Source organism: Aulonocara sp. 'chitande type north' Nkhata Bay, linkage group LG7 (genome assembly GCF_057382095.1).
Source record: "Aulonocara sp. 'chitande type north' Nkhata Bay isolate Kocher_YH1m ecotype deep benthic linkage group LG7, A_spYH_male_GT1.1, whole genome shotgun sequence".
Taxonomy (NCBI): Eukaryota; Metazoa; Chordata; class Actinopteri; order Cichliformes; family Cichlidae; genus Aulonocara; species Aulonocara sp. 'chitande type north' Nkhata Bay.
In genome coordinates this window covers 35611278-35624750 of record NC_141350.1, presented here as the reverse complement: position 1 = coordinate 35624750, position 13473 = coordinate 35611278, and the positions used below count along the sequence as shown (strand labels likewise).

General features: G+C 39.3%; 1 protein-coding gene across 1 annotated transcript; it reads left to right on the top strand.

The window, feature by feature from the left end:
• Positions 1 to 20: 20 nt before the first annotated feature.
• On the top strand, positions 21 to 13473 carry slc31a2 (solute carrier family 31 member 2). The gene is made up of 4 exons (XM_086300203.1): positions 21 to 4513; positions 9583 to 9649; positions 11665 to 11890; positions 12210 to 13473. Exons 1-4 carry the CDS (start codon positions 4508 to 4510, stop codon positions 12373 to 12375), a joined length of 465 nt encoding a protein of 154 aa, XP_086156329.1. The 5' UTR covers positions 21 to 4507; the 3' UTR covers positions 12376 to 13473.

Here is a 13473-nt window from a genome sequence, read left to right as displayed (position 1 = left end):
GGGCGGGGGGGTCCGGGGGTCCAAACATGTGCTTGTTAGTGTGGTCCGCTGCTCTTTGTACATGTCTCTGCTGTCCTCGTCGTCGTGCAGGCAGAGCTGCCTCCATCATGGATATAAAAAGAGGAATACACAGTCACAGGTGATGCCTGTGATAACAGCTTCTTTTCACATCAAAATCTGTTTTTAAATGCACAGAATGGTTATAAAGATAAGTAGGTCCTTAGGGAAACCACTCGGCTGAGTAACTGATTAAAATAATTCAAGGAGCAAATTCAAATTCAGTTCATTCAGTAGTTTTCCTCTGGTCTGTTGTGCTGTTTGTTTGTTTTTTATCTAAATCATCTTGATGTGAGTTGCCCGATTTCAAATATCCTTATTATGGAGCTACATGGAATGTTTAAAATAATACGTTTCAAAAGGTCATCAGCAATCATGAGCCAGTTTCTCAAACAAAGTCCTAAACCTTTTATTCTACTGTCTATTGCCATCATTCTTCTGTCAACGTTTGCCAACCATATCCCTCTGCAGAAGTAAGCATCCAACGACAAATGACGAGAGGCTCACAATGTAATCATTAAAAGCCTCCACAACAGCTAAGCTGCTTCTTTTCTTTTGCAGATGTAGATAATAGAAAATAAAATTGTTCCTAAACGAAACTGCTCATGACAAAATCGGGGTATTTGTTTTGTGTCACCAGGTCATGATGTGGCTATTCCTTATCTTTCAGGCTGTTATGGGCTGTGGTTTGCACTGTTGGCAGTAATTCCGATGCGTTCTCGATGGGTTTTGGCTGCCCTTCTTCACAGATTCTGTTCATAACTTTTATTAATTTATAAATCCATCCAAGTGGTGGAGGGTTTCTTGTTTGGTGACCTCAGGATCACCTCTCTGCTGTTGGTAGATGATGTGTCTTGAGGCAGTGAGGCACTTTGCAGGACTGAGGGCATGGTTCTCAGCCGGAAAAGGGTGGAGTGTGCACTCTGGGTCAGGGACAGGTGTAAGTGTCCCGGGTCTTGAACCGACAAGTGAGGGAATAGAGGAGCGGGGGATTGACAGAGGGATGGGTGTGGTACGGGCCGTACCAGTGTGCTTTGAAGAAGAGAGATCTGAGCATAAAAGTTAAGCTGTCGATTTACCAGTTAATCTACATTCTCACCCTTGCCTGTGGTCATGAGCTGTGGGTAGTAAGCCAAAGAATGAGATAACAGATATTTGAAAGGTGTCTGCGCTCTCCCATAGCAGTAGGATGTGGAGCTCACATCACAAAGAGCCAGTTGAGGTAGTTCTGGAATTTTTTATTTTATTATTTTTTTTTTTTTACACAATGTCCTACTGGGAAGAGGCCCCCATGGCGAACCTGAACACGCTGGGGAGATTACATTGCTCAGCTGGTTGGAAATGCAATGAAGAACCCAATGAGAGGCTGGGTGCCTCTGGGTAGACCTCTGCCTCTGTAACCTGAACCCAGATAAGCGGCAGAAAATGGATGGATGGATATTTTCCTTCTTTCATGTTTTTTTTCTTCTTCTTTTTGTGTGTGTGTCTTTTAGCTCCAAAGGTGTCGTGCCATTCAGTTCCATTAAATCCAAGAGTAAGCAGACGGCTGCAGAGCTGATATGTCGGAAACTGGGAATCTCACACCGAATCAATAGTGATGGATAAACAGCACTACAGACCAGAGGAAAATTAAATACAAATTAGATTTTAAGAGGAAAAGGCCTTTTAATCAAAAACGCTTCCACAAAGCAGTGCAGTCAAACTTTGTTATTATTTATTATATTTTTTATTTCATTACGTCTCCCTTTCATTGGCTCCTTAAGATATTTTTCTTGCCGTACCACTTTTGTATTCAGAGGAAGTTTGTCTCGTGAGCCTCATTTTCCCTGTAGCTGGTTATGAGGTCTGCAGTACCGAAAGCCGTACTCTGCCCCCTTGTGGGTGATACCGGTACAGGCTTTATCTCTTTTGAGCCTGCTCTTAAAACTGGAGACTAAAACGACCAGCCATGTTAACTGACCCACCTAACTTAGTCCTTGTTTCTGTGATTCACCAGCTGAAGTCCGCTCTAGAAATGTATTTCTTTCCTTTCTGTTGAGCAGAACTTATAAACGGAGGTTGAAGATGCATGTGGTTTGCATCAGGATGATTTATGTTATTTTTCCCCTTTGTTGCCTTAAATTTCTTCTGGTGATTTGAGTGTGTCAGTCAGTGCAGATGTTAACACATCTGGACATCTCAGCACTTCATTTACTGTGTGTGTGTGTGTGTGTGTGTGTGTGTGTGTGTGTGTGTGAGAGAAAGAGAGAAAGTAAAATGCAGTTTAACTTCAATCAAACTTGAGTTCAAGCCAATTTCTGATCGAACATCTGTAAAAGTGGAGATATTTTCCTTTTTTGTCCATTTCTGCTTGTGGTCAGCAGTGGGGTTTAACTATTGTATTTTGTATTGATTTTATGTTGTTGTACCATAATATGATCTTAGCATTGCACAAATGTCTGCTATTTTCTGTTGTATGTATAGATATTTGTTCACCAAACCTTTTGTTTTGCACGTATAAAAACTCTTTTCTCATTTTATTCATAACAGCAAAATAGACTTCAGTGCTACAGTTCCACGTAGTTGCATACATTTGTCATGTTTTGTCATATATTGATGACAAAAAATTTAATCCACATCCTCCAGGCATAGTAATGCCTAATGTCCCTGAAAATCTGAAGCACAACATCTGCACTGAATGTTTGTGTGACTCTTCGTGTGTTTTCGTCTTATCTTGCCACTCCGCTTCAAATCACAGCATGAGTTTCTGATAACAGAAATCTTGTGGCTCTGCATTATTGTGAAAGCATGCCTTAAACAATCTGGATACCCTTCAACATTTACATGAGCCTGCGGTGGACTACCTTCTTCTTCTCTATGAGGACATCAGGACATGCTCCTCCTGCTTTGTGTCTGGCGGGACTGTGCAAAGTGCACTTGATGTACACAGATGTAGCTTTCAAAAACAGTAAGACACTGGACTTTGTAGACCTGCTGAACTTTGTTTTAAACTCTTTGTTTTAGGAGAAAAAAAACTTGTGCAATTCCTTTTCTGAAGCCATTTCATGCTGCCTTTACCAGCCTTCATTCTGTTCAAATCCTCTTCACCAAAAGGTACTATAGCTTTATGAAACCCCTCGTTATGTTATCTTTTCATCCCTCCCCCCTCCCCTCATATATTGATGAGTGGTGTCCAGTTTTGTATTTTTCTACTATATGAGCTGTTTACAGGTGCAGTGTGGATATAGTTGCACCTCAACCATTACATGTACAGTTTCAGCTTACAGTGCAGAATCAAAGCTGTACTGCATAGAACGACAAAGTAAGGGGGTAAGGGGAAGCAAGGCACTACATCCACCCACATTTCTGTGAAAAAACAAAGTTTTCTGCTGTATAAAAAATAGACTGTTTACTATTACACCTGAACATTTTGCCAGACTTAATGTTATGGAAGGGGTTTCAAAACATAAGGTGTGGGGCCAGAAACGGCCGGCAAAGACTGCAATCTGGTCAACTGAATAATTTTGAAAAATGTGAACAAGGGCATAAATATCTCCATTTTAATAGTGTTTTCACATGATTTAACAGCTTTGGCTACTAATAAAGACCTCCCCTACTGCCATCCATACTAAAGTAAATAAATAATAGATAAACATTGAAATGACAGAAACGTCCACCACAGGTGGTCCCTGCAAGAGACAACTGTTCCAGACAAACATGTATACATCAACAGTACGGGGTCATGCTGAGGAAAAGAACTGCAGATGTGATGCACTCTCTTGGTGGATTCTAGAGGAAGGCTATGACGGGTGCCAAGAGAGGAAGTGTGGGACTGCATGAGGAAGTCAGGAATGGTAGAGAAGTGTATGAGAGTGATGGTCTAGAGCAGGGGTGGGCAACTACAGGCCTCGAGTGCCGATGTTCTGCAGGTTTTAGATGTGTCCTTGATACAACTCCAAGAATCGTGTGAGCTGCTTCCGTCTGTCACATGACCACAGCGTTCTACAGTCATTGGTTCTGCATAATACATATTCATTAAACGCTTTAAAAGCTTCGATTTCTGCTCAGTTAGCGGTCTTATTTCACTCGTTTTTAAACTCAAATATTTGGGGGTTGTAGCCGCCCTCTTTAATCTGAAGGGTAACGGTTGTTTATCCGGGACTCTCTATTTCGGCTGCGCAGTCGCACTCAGGATGTTTGCCTTCGCCCTACATGTTGAAAAACTACATTAACCGTCAACCGTGGTTTGTTAGGCGAAGTCACGTGGTACCACAGGCTACATACATAGCGTCTTTGGGCTGAGTAGGTGGGACACTGGCTGTTTCTGTTGAGGCATATTTGAGAAATGCACGCCGATGATGTGGAAATGGCTCGTGCTTGAATGTCCGGACCGAGACTCATCTGTGATGGAAGCTGCGCTCAATAACCGCTGAAAGTGTGGTGTCAACGTTAGCGCAGCAAGCTCGTCAGGATGCGAGTGAGTTCTCTTTGTGTGTGTTTGTTTTGTCACTCAGCGGTCTAGCATACGCCATATGTGCTACTTTAATAAGCTGTTTTGCATTTGAGACGTTTCTTTGCTGGTTAATGTGTGGCACTGACTCACTTAGTGTGAGGAAAACACGTCATGCACACTTCAGGGAACCCAGGGAGTCGGTGTAAGCAGTACTTACTGGTTTCTGACACACTGCATCTAATAAAGCCATTAAAAAAATATGAAATAATCTGCTGTGAAACTACTACTACAAACTACTACCGTCTGACCTGGCGTAAGTCTGGGAGATAACTCATCTTTTAAAAACTAAGATGTGTTAACTTTACTTTGAATCATGTTTATAGTTAAGCTAATGAGAAGGGACGCTTACTGAGACCCCTTTTTTAAAAGTCTACTACAAAAACACTAAAACAACAGCGTCAGTGTTATGTAACCATATGATTAACTTTATACCTTGCTGTCAGTGTCATCCAAAGCTGGACATTATGTCACCTGTGCTGTTTTCTTTTTAAAGTGTCGATTTCTGAGAATAAATAAATTCGGGTCAGATCAGTTTAGGTATGCAAGTTGCAGATGTGAATTCATATGTAGGTGCTGCTGCTTTATGCACTTGGAATTTAAAATAAGCTCAATCATTGCTTTAGGGTCTTTAGTGCATTTATGCCAATAAAACCCGAGTGACTTTTGTTAACTATAGGTCCACTAAAACGAGTAGTATTATTGCAGTTGTGATATTTTTACCCTAAATAACCTTTAAATGAAAGTTATCGGTTAAACCTAAATAGTGAAAGCACATTTTGAGACTCGGAAATTGTTCTGTATTCGTGTAAAAGTGCAGAATACAGTCATTTTGAGTGCTTGTAGTAGCAGCACTAATTACACCATTTTCAGTCCCAACTGTCACCTTGAAAACAAACACCTGGTTTTTCCAAAGTGTATTTGAAAGATAAGCTCACAGTGCTTTCCGAGTCTAGCCCCCAGTTGGATTGTTGACTCAAGCTGTCTGTATTTGATTTTTCCCCTCGTTCTTTCATTGTGTCAAATACTTCGACTTTTTTATCACCTCTGCTGTCCTGTGCCATTTTAAATGGAAACTTTGGCCACCATGTATCCGTTTCACATTAAAAGAAGTTATAAAGACATAAATTTAATGTTTCTCACTGTGCAGCAAAGCCAGCTCTTTCTAGCTCTTCTTTTTTTGCCTTTAAAATAATAACTACATTTATCACAAATTGGATGCTGCTTTTGTAGGATAGTTCATTATTTAAACGGAGTACAGTTCACTCAGTACCATAATTACTAAGATTTGAGCTTAAGGTGAGCTCACTAAAAAGATGACAAGGAGAGCAGTCGGGTAGCTGATCAGACCAGTTTTAAACAAACCACGTGTGGTTAGGGCTTCAGAATGAAGGTGAATTCTGAAGTTAGAACCCAAACTAAATAATTTTGAGTTATTATTCATGTACAGATGGCTTCATAGTTCAGTTTTGGCTCTGATTATACACTGTTTCTCTGTGGAACTGCGTTTTACCTCCAAAAATCCTTAATTTGATAAAACATAAAGGAAGGAAAACTTGGATAGGAAGTTAAGTGGTGCTTGGGTTAGCTTGAACCTTGTGGGTGTTTGAGACCTTTCGGTGTGGAGTGAGGTTACTTCAGTTCAGTAGGGTATTTGACAGCCTGACTAGGGTGTCAGTGATGGATGGGTGTAACTCTGCTGGTTCTAGTTGTTGTGATAGACCACTACCATGTTGAGTAAAATGTTTTGTAGATTAAGAGCCAATATAGGATTATCCTTTGACTGCTTTACTTGGTTTTCTTTTTTTTTTTTTTTCGCCTGTCCCATTTGGTTCTTTAGCCATCAGAATTGTTGTCTGAAGACCAACAAGGATACCCAATGGATTTACTTTGCCAAATGGATCATCGTGGCATTGCCGTATTGGTCCATTTGGTCGATCTTTGTTTTTATTATTTATTATATTTTATTTTCAGATGTTACAGACGGGACAGACATGAGTGAGAGATAGGAAAGGGAGAAAGAAAGAGGAAGGAAAGGAAAAACAGAAGGGGAGAGGGACAGTGAGAAAGGGGGGGAGAAAAAAAATAAAAATCTCCTGGATCACCTGTTGAGAGAAGAATAGAAAACAAGCAAAAAAAGACAAAAAAACCCCAAAACAAAGCAACATACTAAACACAACACCATCGCATTAATCTAGCTAAGTGTAAACAGCAGTAAATACTAAATATTCAATGTTGTTGTGCAGCACGCAGGACAGATGTGCTTCGAAGTAGCAGCCAAGAAAGGTGTAATTTGGGTCTACGAGCAGTGAACACCCGTGTGCATACCTGTGTGGATCAGCACGCTTGTATTCCAAAGGTTTCTCCATGTAACGATCTGCCAGGGAGTGTGGGGGGGCCACAGCCCCGTCCTCCAGGGTGTGAAGCAGGTATGGAGGAGATCAAAACTCCAGACATCCAGAGGCCCCCAGAACACAAGAGACCATGGAAGACCAACAGAGGGGCAGCCGCGCCACTGTTCCAGTAAGAGCTGAGGAGAGTCCCAGATGAGGGTTCACTCAGCAGCCGCGGAGCAGAAGCCAGGGGGAGTTGCAGTGACGCGCCCGTGAGCTCCGCCGGCCGCCAGCTGTGCCTGAGTGACCGAGCCCCAGGCCGAGAGGCCTTTACTTGGTTTTCTATAGCACAGTAGTTGTAAGAAGAGTCAACTTGGTTCTTTTCTTAGGCCTCCATTGTACCTGTCACATTAGTCACTTAATCGAGAGGTGAACGACCGGCACCAGAGGATATGACATGACTTTTGTCGAATGGAACAGTAAGCATAATGGCCCCATTACATGATGTGATTGCCCAAATATCTGACCTCCAGGATGCCTGCCGTGCTTTGTCTTTTTTTTTTTTTTTTTTTTGCGAATGTCACAACTAGACAGGAATGTACATGATGGAATTAATTAGGGTTCATCATCTAGTCAGTCTTAGTTATACATTGCCACTTCACAACAAGGGTCATCTCAAAGAGCTTTTATTTTAACGACAATTTTTGTGAGCTGGAACCCTGATGAGCAAGCGCTTGGGGATGGTGGGGAGGACAAGCCTCCTTTGTAACAAGAAGGGACCATCAGCAGAACAAGGCTCAAGGAGGGGAAACCATTATTGCCACCAGGAAAGAGAAGAGGAAAAAGTAGAAAATAAAATCCTTCCCTCTATGCTTTGTCTTGTACTTCATATTGTGCTTTCTCCCTTGTTAGGTCCATATTCTAACAAGGGGTCATCACATTCGTCCACCAAGTTGTTTCGGGAAGAACTTTGAGGATGTTTGATTATCAGCACTGCACTTCTGAACTTGGTCATCTGGCCTGACTGTATAGTTGAAATTTTAGAAGTCCAGGAAATAAGGAGGATTAAGGCATCGATTGTTTTTACGTCACAGCCAGTGGCCACAATACCAAACAAAACAACTCTGGTTACTGTTGGACAGATGGACCTTTGTTCTTAAGCTTATTGATTTGGCCTCCGGATAAAGCAGATAATCCTTTGCTCCGACAGTCTTTTGTACTGCATTGTCTTTGCTGGGACGAGTTCCAAGATAACCAGACTCATCTGCATAGTTAACTGTCCCCATTTACTTTACATATCAGAAATTGCATCATCACACATGGCTTTAGGCTTAAATGCGCGGTTTTCTGTTGGGCATCAGTTTTCTATTACAGTTGGTTATACTTTACGCAAGATCACCAGCAAAGTCTAAAACTGGGAAAACTGGCTCCAGTGGATGGCTCAGATCGGTTCTTGTTTTCCACCTTTTAGTGAACCTTTCAGGTAGTTTCCCATTGACAATGGTGCCGCTTTCGTAATGACATTGTGAAGTGTTTATGGTCCCACATTGGTATCTGTTTGTGTAGGTCTTCGAATATGCAGAGGATATGAAAATGTACTTGTGTGCAGTCCTCCAAAAAGCTGTATGTGGGTTGATTGTTCATTGGTTAGCTTAGGCAGAAAAGGGAGACTGTTCACAAAGAAAGAAGGCACAAATAATAACTGCAGTAGACTTTTTTCTTTTAAAAATGCTTTAAACGATCAGTGACACACAACTACAATATGTAGATGACAAACTACAAAGCTTTGTGTAATTCTACATGCAACTAATGTACAGCTATGCTGTGCACTTCAGTGTGACCATATTTAGAAAGGCTTTCGTGGTCTTCCCCTCAATAGTTGAAGGCTTTCCTAAAGTTGAGTGAGGTACTCCATTCAGTGCTTTGCTTGATAATCTAAATTCATAAAAACATTTATGAGGAAGATGAAGCAATAAGAGGGAGAGAGGCAGAAAGAGAGAGATATGGAGTCACGGAGAAAGAAGCCAAACGGTGGTTTGGGGGCATGAGGGGCCGAAGCTGCTCCCAGATTTTTTTTATTTTATTTTTTTTTTTGAGAGAAATATCGTATGTCTTAACAGTTTGTCATTGGAGGATTTCAGAGTGCCCTGAGATAAAGTGGTAGACAATGATCCAAGACCATCTAAGGCGAGAATTTTTAGGTCAGTGTGTATGACACTGGAAGCCAGTGTAGCTCTGTTAAATTTGGAACTTTATCATTTCCAGACTTTATAACTAGCAGATCTCAGCTAGGCTGATGCCTAACTGAGATCTGCTAGTTTGCAGCTGGTGAGAGGCAGTTATGCCAAGACAGGTGGTGAATTATCAGGGATAGAGCTGTGCTGCTGAGCAAGCAAGAGCCACAGACCGTGCATTCCTCTGTCAGCCCATATCCACAGCAGCAAGGCTGAACAAAGTGTGCCTTTGTGGGGCAGTATGTCCTCTAATTGTCGGACAAAATCATGTGTGTGTATATACAGCATATTTGTGCAAAGTAGTATAAATTAAATTCTTTGTTTTTCACTCTGTAATCAGAAATATTTTGAGTACTATTGTACGGACTGTTCTTGGAACATTGGACAACACTGCATTCAGTATAAATGTTGGCCCTAAACTCCACTTTACCAGTGAACAACTCCTAATACCCTTCTCATTTTTCTTTAGATGACTTTTGGGGTTTCGAGCAGTGTGACGCTGCTGTTTGACTTCTGGGATGTGCACAGCCCTGCAGGTAAGCTGCAGAGTATTAAAGTCTTGCGAAAAAGCCTTAGAATCAGTTCATCTGGATTTAAAAATTGTGTGGTGCAATTCAAATACTTATTTCTGATGACGGTGGAGTGTTTCTGTAATATTGCTGACATTACTATACAAACTTGATCTACCATGTTCATGAACTGAAGCTTGAATAAACCTGTTCAAACTTGTTTTTAACAGGTTGATAAAATTTGCTTCAGATTTATCTTTTTTTTTTTGTCAAGTGTTTCTTTTTTTTTTTTTTCTTTTTTAAACTTGTCGCAGGAACCAAAAATGTATTAATTGAAGTTAGTTTTTAAACAGCTTTGAAAGACTGTGCACCAACCCCTTTCTACATTTGTCCAAATATGCCAGCCTTGAAGTGGATCTGGATTAGATTTAATTACATTAAGGAGATGTTTAAGGGGTTATAATTAGTTGTTAAAGTGAAAAAAAAAAATTTTAATACTAAAATATTACGGTTGTAGAGGAGTTGCCAGAACAGATACCCCTCATGTATCCCAGGGGAAGCAGGGAAAATGTTCTCAAGCTATATGTAGAGAAAATGTATTGTTTTCTCAATGCTTCCAGTCCTCTGTATTTTTCATGAACCTGCTTTTGGCTGGAGCTTCGCATTAAGTGAACAGATGTTGGTGTCAATCTAGTCTAAATCTGAAAGTAGCAAAAATAATGATGTATTATTCAAAGGAACCTATTGAATAATAGGTTCCAATATGTGAGTATTAATAACATGAAATCTAAACTTAGAAAAGTAACTTGTGGAGTTCCGCAAAGATCTGTTTTGGGACCTAAGTTATTTTTACTTGATATAAATGATATTTGTACAGCCAGTGATACTTTAAAATATGTGGCGTTTGCTGTTGATACAAACTTATTTTGCTCTGGAAAGGACATAAAGAAATTACTGAAAACAGTGGAAACAGAACTCATGAAGTTAAATAGATGGTTGTATTTAATAAACTATCATTGAATGAAAGTAAAACAAGATTTATGTTATTTGGAGGTAGTAAAAGTAATATTAAAGTAAAACTGACTTTAAATAATGTTGAAATTGAAAGAGTATATGAGACAAAATTTTTAGGAGTAATTATTGATGATAAACTTTGTTGGAAGCCCCACATAGAACATGTGAAACGGAAATTATCCAAATCTGTTTCTATTCTTTATAAAACAAGAGATTTTTTTTGAATAAGAACTGCGTTTATGTATCGTATACTTCCCTTTGTTTGCCTTATATGATCTATTGTGCAGAAATTTGGGGGAACACATACAAAACATATTTGGATTCAATTTTTAAATTGCAAAAAAGAGCTATTAGAATAATAAAGTTGGATATAGGGAGTCCACCAACCAGTGTTTTGTAGGATCATCTATGTTAAAATTCATTCTAAAACTTTAGAAATGATATATCGAGTGATGAAAAATGTTCTAATTTGTGTTTTAAGTATGTTTCAACTAAGAGATGGAAAATATGATTTGAGGGGGTCTTATAAGTTTGAAATACCTAAAGTGAGAACCAATGTTAAGTATAGATGTGTGTCAGTTTTGGCAGTGAAATTATGGAATGGACTTAATGATGAACTGAAGATGTGTTTTTCTTTGTCATTTTTCAGGAAGAATTTAAAAATTTGTATCATTCAAGGTTACGGAAATTTGGTTTGATGAATAACTTCGTGTTGATTTAATTTCTTGATTTATCATTGATTTCTTTTCAAACTGTTATATAACTTATTTATCAATGCTATTTATTTTCTTGGTTAAGGATTTGATTGTTCCTATGGGGTAAAGGACAGGATAATTATAAGCCACAAGCCTTCAGCCTATTCCATTGTCGGTTACTGTAGGATTGAGTACTTTTATGTAAAATGATAATCTGTGTTGTTGTTGTTGACCGAAATAAATTTCACATCATCATCATCATCATATTGCATAAACGTACTTTTTAATAGTGACTTTTTTGTGAGTTAACATTTTGTATTTTTGTACCTACAGGGATGGTGGTGTCAGTGCTGGTGGTCTTGCTTCTGACTGTCTTTTACGAGGTGCTTAAAGTGTGGAGATTGTGGCTGGGGAATCCCTCCAAGCTGACCCAGCCTCAGTCTCCATACGACGCCCCATCTTCCCACTGCGACAGCATCTCTGTCCTGGACAGCAGCCCCTCTGAATCCTCACTGACCCCTATAGCATCAGTCGTTACACCTCAAAGTACCAGGAACAGGTAAGCAAGTCATTTCTAGTAACTTTTTTTTTTTATCATGGATCGTACTGTGAAATGCAAATCACTGAATAAAATGCAGAAATGCATCTACTTGAACTGTATGGTTGTGGCATGGTGGTAACCTCCATAGCATGGTGACACCCTTTTTTTGTTGGTGTATCCTAGATTGCAACTATTATTATCTTTTGGGCGGTATTAAACAAAAGTGTGTGGCAAACTGAGACCATCACATATTGGCAGACTGAATGTCGAGACCTGAACGATGTATTTGACTTATTAGTTTATTTGTAAATAACCCTCTCCCTCTTCTTTTCATCAGCTGGTTGTTGCACATCATACAGACGGTCCTCCACATGCTGCAGGTGTCTCTGGCCTACATGCTGATGCTGTGCGTCATGTCCTATAACACCTGGATATTCCTCGGGGTCATCACGGGGTCGGTCCTCGGTTATTTTATCTCATTTCCTCTCTTAGGTCGGATGTGATGGCACAGACATTTAATAGTGAAATAAAGAAAAGTTTACTTTTTACTATCCGAGGATCTCGAAGGATGGAAAAATTGGTGGAGAATGAGCCACATGACACTAAACTTTGCCTAAACCTCATCTGGATATAGAAACTGAAAATCATTTTAAGCTTCCAGAAAACAGAAAATGCTACATTTTAACATTTTTCCCTAATTAACAAATAGATCATTTCTGTTAAAGGTACATAATGTTAAGAAAACACTCAGTTTTCCAGTCCTAGTATTAGTTCTGCTTCACTTTTAAGTCAGCAGACTGTGTGAGTAATACCTGTGGAAAAATGATTTTTTTTTTTTTTTTTTTTTTTTTTTTTTTTTTTTTAAATCTCCAGGAAAAGTAGGAGTGTTGTTCAATTCTGCTTTTTTAATTATTATTATTTTTTAAATTATCTTGAAAATCTAAACAATTGAAAGAAGAAAGAAAGAAAGAAAGAAGAAGAAATGCACTGGAATCACCCACAGAATGATAACACAAAACCCAGAGATGGGAAGTCTGCACAGATTGTGGTGTGTTAGGAAGCTATGTTGTTGTTGTTGTTGTTTTGTTTAGGGTTGGGTTTTTTCTTTTTTCTTTTTTTCCATTTGCTGCCAAATGATTCAAGATGGAACTTGATATTTGATTGTCAAGTGTTTTGGACTAAAATCTTAAAGCTGACTTGCAGCGAAGTCAGACATTTACAGTCACGGGTCATGAGACAGAATTGCATTGCGCTGGAGTCCGTATGAGGAACTGATACATGTGATTCTCGCTTGTAAAACCTTGTGAAAGGTCATCTTGGTTTGTTATTATTCATGGTCATGTGGTTCTGTAGCAATTGTTTAACCACAATCAGAAAAGCAAAGTGCCTTGAAGCTGACAGTTGAGACGTTTCAGAAGTTCCTATCTTTGGTAATATTTTCTTTTAACTGATTTAAAAAAAAATCACTGACACTAAAGGCTTATACAGATTTGTTCAACTGCTTTATTTACTGTTGCATATCAATAAGATTTTTTCTGGTGATGGCTTCTTTTTTTGTCTTTGAAAAAAAGAATAAAGAGATAAAGAATGAAGCCGATAAA